General features: G+C 42.9%; 1 protein-coding gene across 1 annotated transcript in view; it reads right to left on the bottom strand.

The window, feature by feature from the left end:
• Frmpd3 (FERM and PDZ domain containing 3) overlaps positions 1–13,554 on the bottom strand; it is a gene marked incomplete at its 3' end in the record, with an annotated part of 83,678 nt that overhangs the window by 39,144 nt on the left and 30,980 nt on the right. The window contains exons 5-6 of the mRNA XM_051178918.1: positions 5,904–6,008; positions 1,344–1,451 (exon numbers count right to left, since the gene is read on the bottom strand). Coding sequence (XP_051034875.1) covers positions 1,344–1,451; positions 5,904–6,008 — 213 coding nt within the window. The remainder of the gene's footprint in view (positions 1–1,343; positions 1,452–5,903; positions 6,009–13,554) is intronic.

Here is a 13,554-nt window from a genome sequence, read left to right on the forward strand (position 1 = left end):
TATTGACAAATCTACAATGAGTATATTAACCGATAAAGAAACACCAAGGAAGATTCTGTCACCTGGGTGGCCTACTTCTTTCTGTCTCAACATCTCTGATCTTGGTCCAAGACTCTCCATAGGCAAGACCATGCCATAGCTTTCTAAGGAGTACACTTGGGTCTTGAGCTCTTTAGAGATACCTACCTAGGCCTAAGCTTTTCAGGGACTGTTCTGTTTCCTGAAGTATGCTTAGCCTTGAGATACTAAATGGCAATAGCATGACATATCATGGGATGGCCCCAAAACACTCTTACACATTCCTCAAACCAATACGGGAACAAGCTGTAAACGCCAGTAGAAAAACACCAGGAATGCCATTCTGAACACTGGATCACTCCTCTGAACAAGGCTTTTGTGGGTGAGGGTGTCCCTTCTTCTCTCCTTTATTTCCTTCCCAAATGGCTTCCCCTTATAGCACAGGCAGGCCTTGAACCTGTAATTCTCTGGATTTAGCCTCCTGGATACTAGGTTTACAGGCCCGTAATTCTTTATTTATACAGTCATCTTGGCCCTTGCACGGAAACCACAGGACAGGTGTGGGCAAGGTAGGCCTCCTGGGCAGGTGTCACAACTTCCCAGCAACCTGGACAGCACTGGTTGCATAAGAACATTCATTCCTGGGATGCCATTCTCCTTCTGGCGAGACTCCAGAAGAATTGGGGATAGAGATTTCTGTCCCACTGCAGAGTGAATCTCAGGGTGAATTGTATCACCAACTCTAATCTTCAGGACTAAGAGAAGCACTGGGACTTTTTGATGCCTGGCTAAGCTGTTAAGAATCACAGCTCACTAATTGCTCTTCCTGTGGCTAGACTTCTCAAATCTTGCTTCAGTATCTAAGATTTGGTTGTTATTTAAAAAGCAAGATATGGCTAAGCTAACCTCTCAAGAGATCACATTTGTTTATTTCTGTGTGTAAACTTGTGTAGGTGTTATTGTATCAATATAAATCACTTTGGCTTTATAAATGGCTTAATGATCTTCGCATTGCTTAGCCCCTAAGAATCCTGAAGGACTTAGTGTAGCATGATCACAATGTATTTGACAAGCAGATGTGCATTCATGCGTGTGTGTGCGTGCACACACACACACACACACACATGCACATTTTTACAATAATTAGCACACAGCTGGGCATGCAATTTTCCACTACCAGCCTCATCCGGGGATTATAGGTTTTTGCAGCCTCATACCCCAGAGCACAGATCAAAGGCAATCATGTTCCAGCGGTGAAGCCACTGTGTGCAACTCAGAGGAACACAAACAAATAGCTACCCCAGGTGGGGGGACTCCTTATGTACCTTAACAGTGGTCCGGCCATCAAATGTGAATGACTTGATCTGTCCATTTTCTAGGAAAACCTTCAGGACATTGGGGATGAGGAGGAGTGCTTCCTTCTTCATCATTTTCTATGGACACACAGGGAAGGGAGGAAGGCAGAGGGGTTTGTAGAAAGAAAGGGAAAGAAGGGGAGAGAGGTAGGGAGCCGAAGGTGTGTGAGAACAAAGACAGAGAAAAGACAAGATCAATAATAATGTTGCACGCAGACCAGAAGAAAATTTCCCAAGACGTTGAGCCATTTCCAAAGTCCACTCCTCATTTGTGTTCTATTGCAGTTTGAAGCTCTGTAGCGTTACACAGCACTGGATCAGTAGAGACCACCATACACAGCATGAACAGCTCATGAGGAGTCTTCTTTGGACCACCTCACACACCCCAGTTTATCCAGATGCTTCTTTTCCCACCAGGCCCTTCACAAGCCAATCTTTGCCTTTATTCTGCCATTCTCTGGTGTGTGGGATGGTGCACAGAGCCTTGCCCATGTTAGGCAAGCACTTTACTGCTGAGACACTCTGTTATCTTAATTAGGCCCTTTTCTTTTTCTTTGCCTTTTAGAGGCAGGTTCTTACCATGTAGCCCCAGCTAGTCCATAACTTGCTCTGTAGACCAGGCTGGCCAGAAAGCACAGAGATCCACCTGCCTCTGCTTCCAAAGTTCTGGGACTAAAGGTGGGTGCCACTGTGCCTTGTTCTTTAGGTTTTTGTTTTTTGTTTTTGTTTTTTTCCACTGGATCCTGTCTATCTCTCTGGATTCATGTCTTACCATTGCTAGAAGCCTCATTTCTTTAATGCCTCCATGTCTCTGAATTTATCTTTCCAGGGCCACCTTACTCCCTTCAGACTCAGCGTCTCTCCCTATGAGACACTAAGTGCTCTTAGCACACACACACACACACACACACACACACACACACACACACACACACACAATCATTGGGATAACCAAACCCACTCTCAAACATTCACCTAAACTCTTTGAAAGTGGGCTCCACTGATCCTAATTCAGAACCACTGGCAGAGTCCATTTCTGCACACCCGATAACTCCTTAGCAGCAGTTTTCCAGGTACTGGGCTTCATTTATAAATGGTAAATGTGAAATTCTCAATTAACCAAAATTCAATTTAATAATGGGTGTTTCTCTGACTTCCTCTTCCTCTCCCTGGCAAGCTCCCATTCAGCCTTCAAAATCGAGCTCAAATGAGTATTTTGTAAAGCCTTGGTCCAATATCATGGGATCCAATCTTCCCATGTTTTCCTATAGCAACTTACATACTCTTTTTTTCAGTGACACACACACTTTTTGGTGACAGGGTCCTCCTATGTTGTACAAGCTGACCTTAAGCTCTCAACTCTCTTTTTTCTAACTCCAAAGTATTAAGATTGTAAGTATTTGCTACTTTTATCATGCACAACAATCATTCATTTATTTACTTTTGAGATAGGGCCTTGTTATACAGCTCAGGCTAACTGGCTATGGAGCCTAGCTGGTTCCTTTTGTCCTTCTTTCCCCCCCTCTGAGTACTAGGACTACAGACTTGTATCACCAAACCTAGCTTCCAGCAATATTTAAAGAACATTTGTCATTTACAACCAACAGTAAACTTAGAGCACATCTTTGTGGTGCCAGCAATGAATAGCATACCTGGCACACAGTTGGTGTTGAATAAGTGACTGCTAAATGCATGGACAATAGGTGCTTACTATGTGCTTACTTGAATGCTTAGATTCACAAGGAGGATGCACACATTTCCTGGGCTAGCAGCATCCATACTATGGGTACTTGTAGTCTATAGATGGCCAGATTTCTTAACTAAGTGGCAACCACAGAGCATCTATTGCATACTCATCTCCTGTTGAGATCCCAGGGAACTATAGAAACAGTAGAGGTCCTGAGATGGCGGCACACATCTTTAATCCAAGCAATTGAGAGGTACAGGCTGGTAAATCTCCATGAGTTGGAAGTCAGCCTGGTCTACATAGGGAGTTCTGGACAGCCAGAACTGTATAGTGAGACCCTGTATCAAAGAGCAAAGAGAGGGGCAGAGGGAGAATCTAACTTGCATTTTTGCTGTCATCCTTTATCATGTCTGATCATTATGAACCTCAAACAAACAAACTGGTGTAAGTCAGGTGAGGCTAATATGTAGGGGTGACTGGGTTCTGAGTTTTGAATGAGATAGTTGGTATAGATTATCAGGGAAGCCTGAGAAGAAAAGCTCAGATCCAGCAGCTGTTGTGGACAAAGGACTAAATAAGCAAATCCTCCTGAGCTTGGGTGTGGCAGGCAGTGGTGGAGAGGAGCCAGGAGGCAAGTTTGGGTGGGGTCAAACCACAGAGGAAAGGCATGGATGGATATCAATTTGGAAAAGTGTGATGATGATGTCTAGGCCTTTCTGCTCCTGAGATGGCTCACTCCTGCCAGGCCCAGAGGCCCAGCTCCCTAGGCTGATGACGCTCAGTAGTGGCAAGGTTTATTTAGCGGTCTGGTTTGGACTCAGATAATTACTTAATTGATTTTGCTTAAAAATAGAGTTGGCAAGGAACGCCCACAGGATTTATTTTTGTTCTTGCTGCTTAATAAAGCCCCGGAACACAAGGGAAAGGGAATTATGGGGCAGCCTGGAGTCACCTGGACTTGGACTCCCCAGGTCTCAATAGACCGATATGGTGCACACAGGCAGCAAGCATGAGGATTGGAAGATGGGGCTGTTTTCTCTCCTAGACAAAGTGTCTTAAGCCAGGATTGGGGCCTGTATGAGAGAGGAGTAAACTCTGGATAGGTTCCAGCTGCCCTGGGGCAGTTGCTATTATGGTTGAATTGGAGGTGGCTCTTCATTCTGCCTGTGGCCTAGCGAGGTAGGTAACTTGGAGAATGGAAGGGAGATGAAGTAAGAAAATGTAGAGGAGAGCAGGAATTCTTCACTGAGTGTCCTGGCCTTGACTGTCGTTTTGAGGTGGGATAGGATACATGTGTCTATATTTTGCAAACTTATGCCCTCAGAATTTTCTTTTTTTAATTCATTATTTTTATTTCATGCACATTCATCTTTTTGCCTACATGCATGTCTCTGTGAAGGTGTCAGATCCTCTGAAATGGGAGTTACAAGCATTTATGAGCTGCCATATGAATGCTGGGAATTGAACCCGGGTCCTCTGGAAGAGTAGCCAGTGCTCTTAACCACTAAGCCATCTCTCCAGCCCACCCTCAGAATTTTCAACAGTTCAGGACACCAATGTCTTATTAGTAACTTGGACCTTGCAATCATTTCACTCTGAGCCACAGGGCTCAGTCCTGTGCCCTCTCTTCATTGATCACCAAGCCTCACATCTCTTTAAGCCGTTCTCTTGGGATTGGCATGGATCCTGAGTGTTACCTAGACAGTCTTCTGGTTTCCCTTTGGGGTTTTCCACTCTTCCTCACACAGGGATACAGAAAGGTGTGGGCTAGGTTTATGGAAGAGAGGCAGGGGGAATAGAAGATGGACGACACTTGTGTCCCGTCTTCTTTGTTCTCGGTGCCTCTGCTTCTGAGAATTACAAAAATGCCTGACATCCTACTGATTTGTATGCTCACTCTGGGACTGCTATTATGTCTCTCAACAACTTCAGCTGTGTCTTAGTACATACATGATCAGGCTTCCTGACAGCTCATCCCACCACTGCCTGCAAAAGCACTTGGTAGCTCCAGCTATCGCTACTCCCACTGGAGCATCACCAACTTGTGCAGATTTCTCGGGGATTCTGGGACAGAAGTCATGACTGCTGTACCCACTGACTTCTGCTCTCCACCTACCTTTTTTTTCATAGGCACATCTAGGATAGGTGGTTCACTGCATGCAAATGCCACAAAACAGCAGGAAACCAGTGGCCTGGCCATGAATCCTTAAATTGGCAGCTGCATGACATGGGCTGGCCAACCTTAACTGCTCTTTAAGAGGATACTACACAGCAGGCAATTTGCTAGAATCTTAGTCTATACCACTTTCTCCCCCAGCCCCCGAAAAGGTAGCTAGTGGCAGGGAGCTGGATCCCTTCTGGGGAAAAACTAGTGACTTAAGCAGAGTGTATCATTTCTGGTAGGCGGCTACCTGTGAGCACAGTCTTCCCCAGTCAAGATGTGGAATTGCAGGACCACTTAAATGTGAAGAGAGTTCAATTTCACCAGCCACTTGTTCTCTGGGTCTTCACAAAACCATCACTTCCTCCCTGCTTCGATCAAGCAGCCAAAAGATGTTTATGGAACACTTGCCCTGAGTGTACGCTATTGTGCTATGGACAGAAATTTCTCTAAGCACCATGAAGATCTGGAGTGAATCAATATGTTGTTTTCACTCCCTCTCAGTCCTCTCTGGATGCCGCACACTCCTCTCTCCTCAGTATCCACTCATTCAGAGCACCAGGATCCTTCTGCTCCAACTCCATCATAAAGGCATCCACTGCCAGAAGGGCCCTGATTGAGATCTCAATAGCCAGGTTGATTCTGGCCAAGGATAGAGGAGGGAAGCCAAGGCTGTACTTACTGCATCTGTTTCTCCAACTGCCACCTGCTCAGAAAATCGGACCTTCACAGGATTGGACCTCAGCTTGGCCTTCTTTGCAGCACTGATGAAAGCAGATTTGGGGGACTGGAAAAAGAACAAAGGGATGGTGACATCTCCATTCCTTTGTAATATTGGAGTTAAGATGTCTTAATACAACCGAGTGTGGTTGTACATACCTGCCATCCCAAGAACTCAGGAGGCTGAGCCTACAGATCATGAGTTTGAGACCAGCCTGGACTGCCATTGTGAGACACTCTCTCAAAAATAAAGTGTTCAAGTACAGAGATATTTTGCTTTACTGATCTATGAGTCAATAGGGTTTTGTAATTATTGATTACTTATTAAGTGCAAGGTAATGTGTTTTAAGGTGATGTGCTAATTGTCTCCCTGTATGATTGGTGTGTTGTGCAAAAACTGGGCATGAATTGAATTTTGATAAACTGAATCCCATTACGAATGCTCTAAGCCTAAGGAGGTTTGCAAGAAAAATTCTTCAGTAATCATATACATTGAATTTTTGCATATTCAGTTTTCTTAATATGAGATTGACTTAAATGGCAGACTTTATTGTGTGTGAACACACACTTCTCAGAGGATTTACAGAAATAATCTTATTCATCTCACAGATACACCCTTAGAAAGGAGACTTATAACAAAATATTTTTGAGATCTGAGAGAGAAGAAACCCAGCCCTCCAAAATGACTCACCCACACTTTCTGAACTATTCAGGAAGAGAGATACGAGCGATTTAGCTCAGTGCCCCTGGCTTTCTGCTTCTGAACGATGCATCACTTTGTTTACTCAGTTCTGCATGAAATGTCCAAAGAATCAGTCAGGCTCTCTTATTCTTGAATACTTTCCCAAAATTCAGCAGGAAGCATGATTAGCAAACACTGTAAACTACAGTCAGCCCTTGTTACCCACAGCTTTGCATCCTTGCATCTCAACCAAGCACATATTAAAAATACATGAACCACCACCACCACCAAATCCTCTGTACTGAACACATACAGACATTTTTCTTGCCTTCATTTCCCAAACAACCCAGAGAACAACTATTTACATAGCATTTGCTGTGTATTCAGAATCTGAAGTCGTCTAGAGATGATTTGAAGTATATCAGATGGTGTGGGTAGGTTCCATGAAAATACTATGGCATTATATACATATATAAAGGAATTGAGCATCCCTGGACTTAGGTATCTATGGGGCCGTCCTGAACCCAATCCCCTGTGGGGACCAAGGGAAGTGTTGTTAAGATTCTAGTCTTCTGCTGAGCTGCAGGCAGCCTAGCAACCAGGAAATGCAAGAGTCAGGCTGAAGGGCATTCTCATGACTTTAGGGGTACTTATTTATTCATCTGATTAATTTAAAGGCAACTATTATTTTCCTGGCTATGTTCTAGGTGATAAGGGATACAGGAGTAAGTAAGACTGACCAAATTCCATGGCCTTATTGCCTTATAATGTGTCTATTCCATCAGGGACAAAGAGACAATTAAAAAACTTTTTTTTCAAGGTAGAGTTTCACTATATATTCCAGGCTGACTTTGAATTTGTAATAGTGTTGTCTTTGCCTCCCAAGTGCTAGGATTGCAAATGGGTAGCACAATATCTGGTTAATAAATACTTTTTATGTAGCACATAGCTATAGTAGTTCTTCCTGTAATTTTATGTTTTTTTCTTTTTTTCTTTTTCTTTTGATTCAGGGTACCATGTAACCCAGACAGCCTTTGAACTCACTATGTAGCCATGGATCTTGAACTTCTTGTCCTCCTAACTCCACTATCCAAATTCTGGGATTATAGGCATGTGTCATCATGCCCAGCTTTCAGTTTCACCTGTGATTTCAGGGACTGATATTAACCTCACTTCAAAAATATAACATGGAAAATTCCAGAAGCAAACAATAAACACATTTTAATAACTTTTATTATAGTAAATTGTTATAACTGTTCTCTCTCTCTCTCTCTTTCTCTCTCTCTCGACAGGGTTTCTCTGTATTGCTTTGGAGCCTGTCCTGGAACTTGCTCTGTAGACCAGGTTGGCCTTGAACTCACAGAGATCTGCCTGCCTCTGCCTTCCATGTGCTGGAATTAAGGGTGTGTGCCACCAAAGCCCGTCTCACACTTGTCTCTTAATTGTTTTACTTCATAATGCTATTGTTGTTAATCTCTTACTATACCTAATTTATAAATAAAACTTTATTCTTTCTTTATATGAAAAGCATATATATACACACCCACTACACTACACATACACACACATATATGTACACACACACACACACACAAACACACACACACACACACACATATATATATATATGTATATATATATATGGTATATTTATACAGTGCTATGCATGTTACAGGAATCCACTTGGGAATCTTGAAATATCCTTGACAGATAAGGGTGACTACTGTAAGAAAAAAAATAAAACAGGGCATAAAGGACTATACAAGAGAACGTTGAGGATGGCCATGGTAGGATCATTATTTTAGCAGTTTTGAAACCTGCAATTGCATTATTATTAACTTTTCAGTAGATATAAAACAACGTATTCTACCTGTCACTTTGTGCTCTGAACAGCAAACATCTCCTCATACTCTCTTGCTCCCAGCTCTTGGTAACCACTGTTTTACTCTGGTCTTTAACTCTACTGTTTTTGGATTTCATATATCAATAAGATCATGAGATCTTTGTTGTTCTTGCCTGGCATATTTAATGTAACACAATGTCCTGCAGGTTCTTCCATGTGACTAATGTCAGAATTCACTTTTGATTCTCTTTGCAATGCTGAAAGCCTGAATCCAGGGCCTTTGGACACTTTCCTTCCTTTAGAATTAGAATAACATTCTGATATATATATATCTCACAACTTCTTTGCTTACTCCTCTGTGTATGGAAACGAAGATTGACTCCGTATCTTGAAGATTGTGAACAATTCCACAGGGAACATGGGTATGATTATTTCCACAAGACATTGGTTTCAATTCCTTTGGAGACATTTGTATTGGATACAAACACACAGGTACACATACAGAAACATGTTCTAGGGGAAGAGGGTGTATTATACATACTGTGGTAAGGGAAGACCTATCTGGGAAGTGACATTTATCAGAGATGCAAAGGAAACAAGGTAGAGATATTATGAGGCTATCTGGAGAGAGAGAAAGAGGGAGAGAGAGAGAGAGAGAGAGAGAGAGAGAGAGAGAGAGAGAGAGAGAGAGACTGCTGAGCAAAAATAATGGTAAAGGTCCTGAGGCAGGCATAGGATTGAGATGGGTAGGAATCTCTGTAACTGGAATACAGTGCTGGAATGGGGACCAGAGGAGATATGCTCAGAGAGACAGCTGAAAGCTGAGTCATGTAGGGCCTTGTAAGTCATGGCGCTATCTCTGAGTTTCATTCCACTGGTGAGTTTTAAAGAGACGTATGTGCATGCCTTTGGCTGCTATGAAGAAAATGGCGTGCAGGTTAATGGTAAGACCAGATTAGGTGTGGCTAAATGCAGTATTTGTGATAGCAGTGAGACACTTAAAATGTAATGCTGGCATGGGGTAGGATGATGGGAATTAAAATGATCAAGGTGAGTACAATCTGGACATATTTTGGAGACTGAACCAAGCTCATACATTGATGGGTTTGATATGGGGAGGGCGAAAGAGAGAAGTCCATAGAAAGAGCAGGGTTGCCATTTACTGAGATGGGGACTGAAGGAGGGATGCATCAGGTTTGGGACCATTTTAAATGGCCTCTCCCGTGGGCCTTGCCATAAAGCCTGTGAGTCTTTCAATCAGGAATTCCTTTGTATTAAACCCCAAACGTCCATGCCAGTGGCACATTAAGGCAGTACATTAAGCTATTATATATCATTTACACTGTGGCCAGGATGCTTTTACTGGGTCAGCAACAGGAGGGCTGGGCCCTAAGAAAAAGACATATCAGAAACAAATTGTCCTCATCATGTCAGCTTTGGGCCCTAGCTGTGTTCGATGGGGTCAGCAATCACCTCTCCCCCAGAGCACAGTTCATAAAAATTCACTTCTTCTACCTGAGTCCAGCAGGAACTCCAGCAGTGGTCTTGGTTCTGGCCGCACAGAAGAAATGTTTGGGAGAGCTTTTAAAATCCTTCAAGGCCCAGGCTCCACCCCAGGCCAATTCCATGGATCAGGGCCAGAACATCAGTGTGTGTGTATGTGTGTGTGTGTGTGTGTGTGTGTGTGTGTGTTTTGAGACAGGGTCTTAGTCCACTGTTTTTATTTATTTATTTATTTTTTTGAAAGGCTTCTGATGTTTTCAAATTGCAGCCAGGGAATCTCAGACTTCTCATCCTGAGGCATAGGGGTGAGGGGCAATTGGTTGGAAGCAGACAATATAAAATTCAGAGATGATGCCGAAAGTGATTACAGTAGTGATTGCTCATGAGATCAATGCCTTTGTATGTTGCTCATCTGGATGCTCAAATCCTGGATATGTGTGTGTGTGTGTGTGTGGGAGGGGGCTTCAGACTGAGACAGAAGCAAAGGGAACATTCTAGATGAATCTGTAGCTTTCCCTGTTTGGATAACTCTGCTTGACTCAATTTTCAGTTACCTGTTTTTCACTAAGGTGCCACAAACGCAAAGCTGGTGCTCTCTTTGACCTGCTAGCTGCTCATCCACCTTCCTTCTCTGAAATCACATGCTGCCAGTTTTCTCCATGGTTCAGATTTGAGCAAGGCATCTGAGGGACCTTGGTGGGTCACACAATCCACATGTGAAACAGAGGCTTACAGGGCTGTCTCAGTATATCCGAATAAGCAGAACTCCAGTATCCTGAATCCTGATTAGTGACTGTCCTCCCTGCAGCCAGCTGAAGTTTCAAGTCCACTCCTGACATTTCTTTCCCAGGTTCAGGTTCTACCTTTGTCCTATGCAATAGATTTGAACAAGGAACATATTGTTTTATGTATATATGCATGTGGAGATGCCAATAGTTTTGCTGTTCCTACAAACATCGAAATTACATTCAGTCCTCAGAACATTTATACCATCACAAGGAAAAGATTCAGGTATTTCCAGGAGCACACCCACAAAGGATGCAGAAATTGCCAGAGATTTCAGGGATTCTAATCATCTCGCCGTGTCTGTTTCAGAGCTATTTTCAGCTTGTTTATGCCTCATTCCTCATTGACCCTTGTCTTCTTGGTCTCGGAGACTCTATCCTATTCTCAGTCTTCAGTCTCACTTGCTGATGGTGACTCACTCATTGCCAGCTGCTCTCGGCTAGATGTCACAGAGTCATGTCTAGCCTGATGCTTCAATACAGGTGAGGTCTGACTTCCAGGGGGACACAAGGTGGCTCTAAAAGATCTTCCTGTCCCACAGCATCTGCTCAGCTGTGGGGCCTGAAGATCTGCAATACGTTGACTTAAAACACTCAAATATGCAAACCAATGCTTTAGGGCCCAGTGAATGACAGGCCTGCCTGGGCCAAATCTTGCCCACTGCATAGTCTCATAAATAAATTTTGACTGGAACAAAGTGATTATCTTCATTTACGTATTGCCTGCAGCTGCTTTGGGGTTAATGTGTTTATTTTACAAAGACTAAACTATTTGCTTTATAGTTCTTTACAAACATGTTCACCCCTTTACTAACATTAACATGTACTAACCCACTATTTCTAAAACTTACCCAATAATAAGAACCACTGAAGAATGGTTATTAAAATACAAAAGCTCAGGCCCATGCCCAAACCAGTTAGAAATCAGAATCTCTGGGAGAGTGGGGCCCAAGAATCTCTACTGGTGAAGATGTCCTAACCCATTAAGCATGGATTAATGAAGTACCTTAAAGATGAAACATCTGAGCTCTTCACTGACCCTATTTCTCCTCCCAGCATCTGGGAGTCTAATTTTGCAACAAGCACCCTTTATGGCTAAGATGAATTTTGGCTTGAAACACGGGCCTAGAATTGCTAAGTACCTCTGAGGCCACTGCAAGCCCCTTGAAGCAAATATGAAGGCAGAAGCTAGGTGGAATAAGGAATTGAAGAGAGAGTCTGCCTCTCCCTCAGGGCTGAATCCAGCAGCTGCTGATTCTCTGAGCATTTTTTAATTTGGTGGCTCTATTAGCACAGATTTCAGGGTTGTGATCACTCATACTTTGGCTGAAGTCTAGTATATAGGGCCAAATGTTTATCTTTCATGGCAAGATAGGGTTCCCGTTTTGTTAATTTTTATTTTGATGTGTAGTAGTTATATATATATGTTTAGGAGTGCAATGTGATATTTTGATGCATGTATAACTGATGTACAATGATCAGATCAGGGTAATCAGCACCTCAAATGCTTGTCATTTCTTCGTGGTAGAACCTTCCCAGTCATCTATGGCAGTGTTTTGAAATAAACAGCATTATTAATTACAGTCACCCTGTGCAATAGAACACCAGAATGTATTGCTTTTATGTAACTGCAGAATCCAAAAATGGTTGCTGCCATAGGAGTAGAGAGGAAAATAGTGGCCACCAGAGGCTCAAGGGGTAAGGGGAATTGGGAGCAGTGGGTCAAAGACAAAGGCTACATTTTGATGCCTGCAAGATGGAGCTCAGGTTCTTTCCTGAAGCTTTACTGGTTTCCTGATTGGCCTCATTGTCTTTGACACCTGAGCCTACTTACAATCAATTCCCATAGTAACCACTGTGGGCTTCTAGGATAAAGGAAGGCCATCAAGGTTACACCAGATGGGAACCAGGATGCCTGCCTTCCTGCACCCAGGACTACCTAGTGATGGATATATCCTCTCCTGACTTGCAAGCTTCCCTACATTTTACCTCGCCTCGTTCTTCACCACTGGTACTTGGTGATTTTGGTCAACTCCCTGCACATAGCAGGCTTGCTTCCACTTCTAGGCCCCATTCACATACCTTCTCCTTATTCCTACCTTTTGGGGATCCCGATATTCCTTTTGACCAACTAAATACTATCCCTTTATTAAAACCTAGTTCCAGCAGAGTTGTGGTCACACACACACACACACACACACACACCTGTAATTCCAGCGCTTAGGAGGCTAAGGCAGGAAGGGTAACAGTAAGTTTGATGCCAGTCTTGATACACGTAAGGCTCTAATATCAGAAAAAAAAAAGCAACAATAAAACAGTTCCAGTTCCTTGTTCTGGATTCTTCTTCAGGTCTACCATTTGCTTTCCTGCATTTCCTTCATTTTTTCTTTTTTTCTTTTTTGGTTAATACACACTGCCATAGTTTATCTGCTTAATCAGGTTATAAGAGATAGAATTTAACATCACTATGCCCCTTCTAGCACCAAGCGCATGGTAGACTCAGCATAAAAGATACTGATTTGATTGCTATAATTAATAATGAATTAGTTCATGAATCCAGAAAGTATGAGTTGGGTGCTCAGTATCTGTCTAGAACCATACCTCAAAACTATGGGACTAGAACTGCTAAGTACCCCAAATGCTCCATGGAAAACAATTTCTCTAGTCATTTTCACTATTCTCAGCTTTTGCTGGGAAGATGCTCCAAGCGGAAAGGATTCTGGCTCATTGGGTTGTTCTTATTTGGCCCTCCTTTGGAGGGAACTGTCTTTATTTGCTTTGTCAGGGATATTTGAGGTCA

This window comes from Phodopus roborovskii, unplaced genomic scaffold (assembly GCF_943737965.1).
Source record: "Phodopus roborovskii unplaced genomic scaffold, PHOROB, whole genome shotgun sequence".
In the NCBI taxonomy this organism is placed as follows: Eukaryota; Metazoa; Chordata; class Mammalia; order Rodentia; family Cricetidae; genus Phodopus; species Phodopus roborovskii.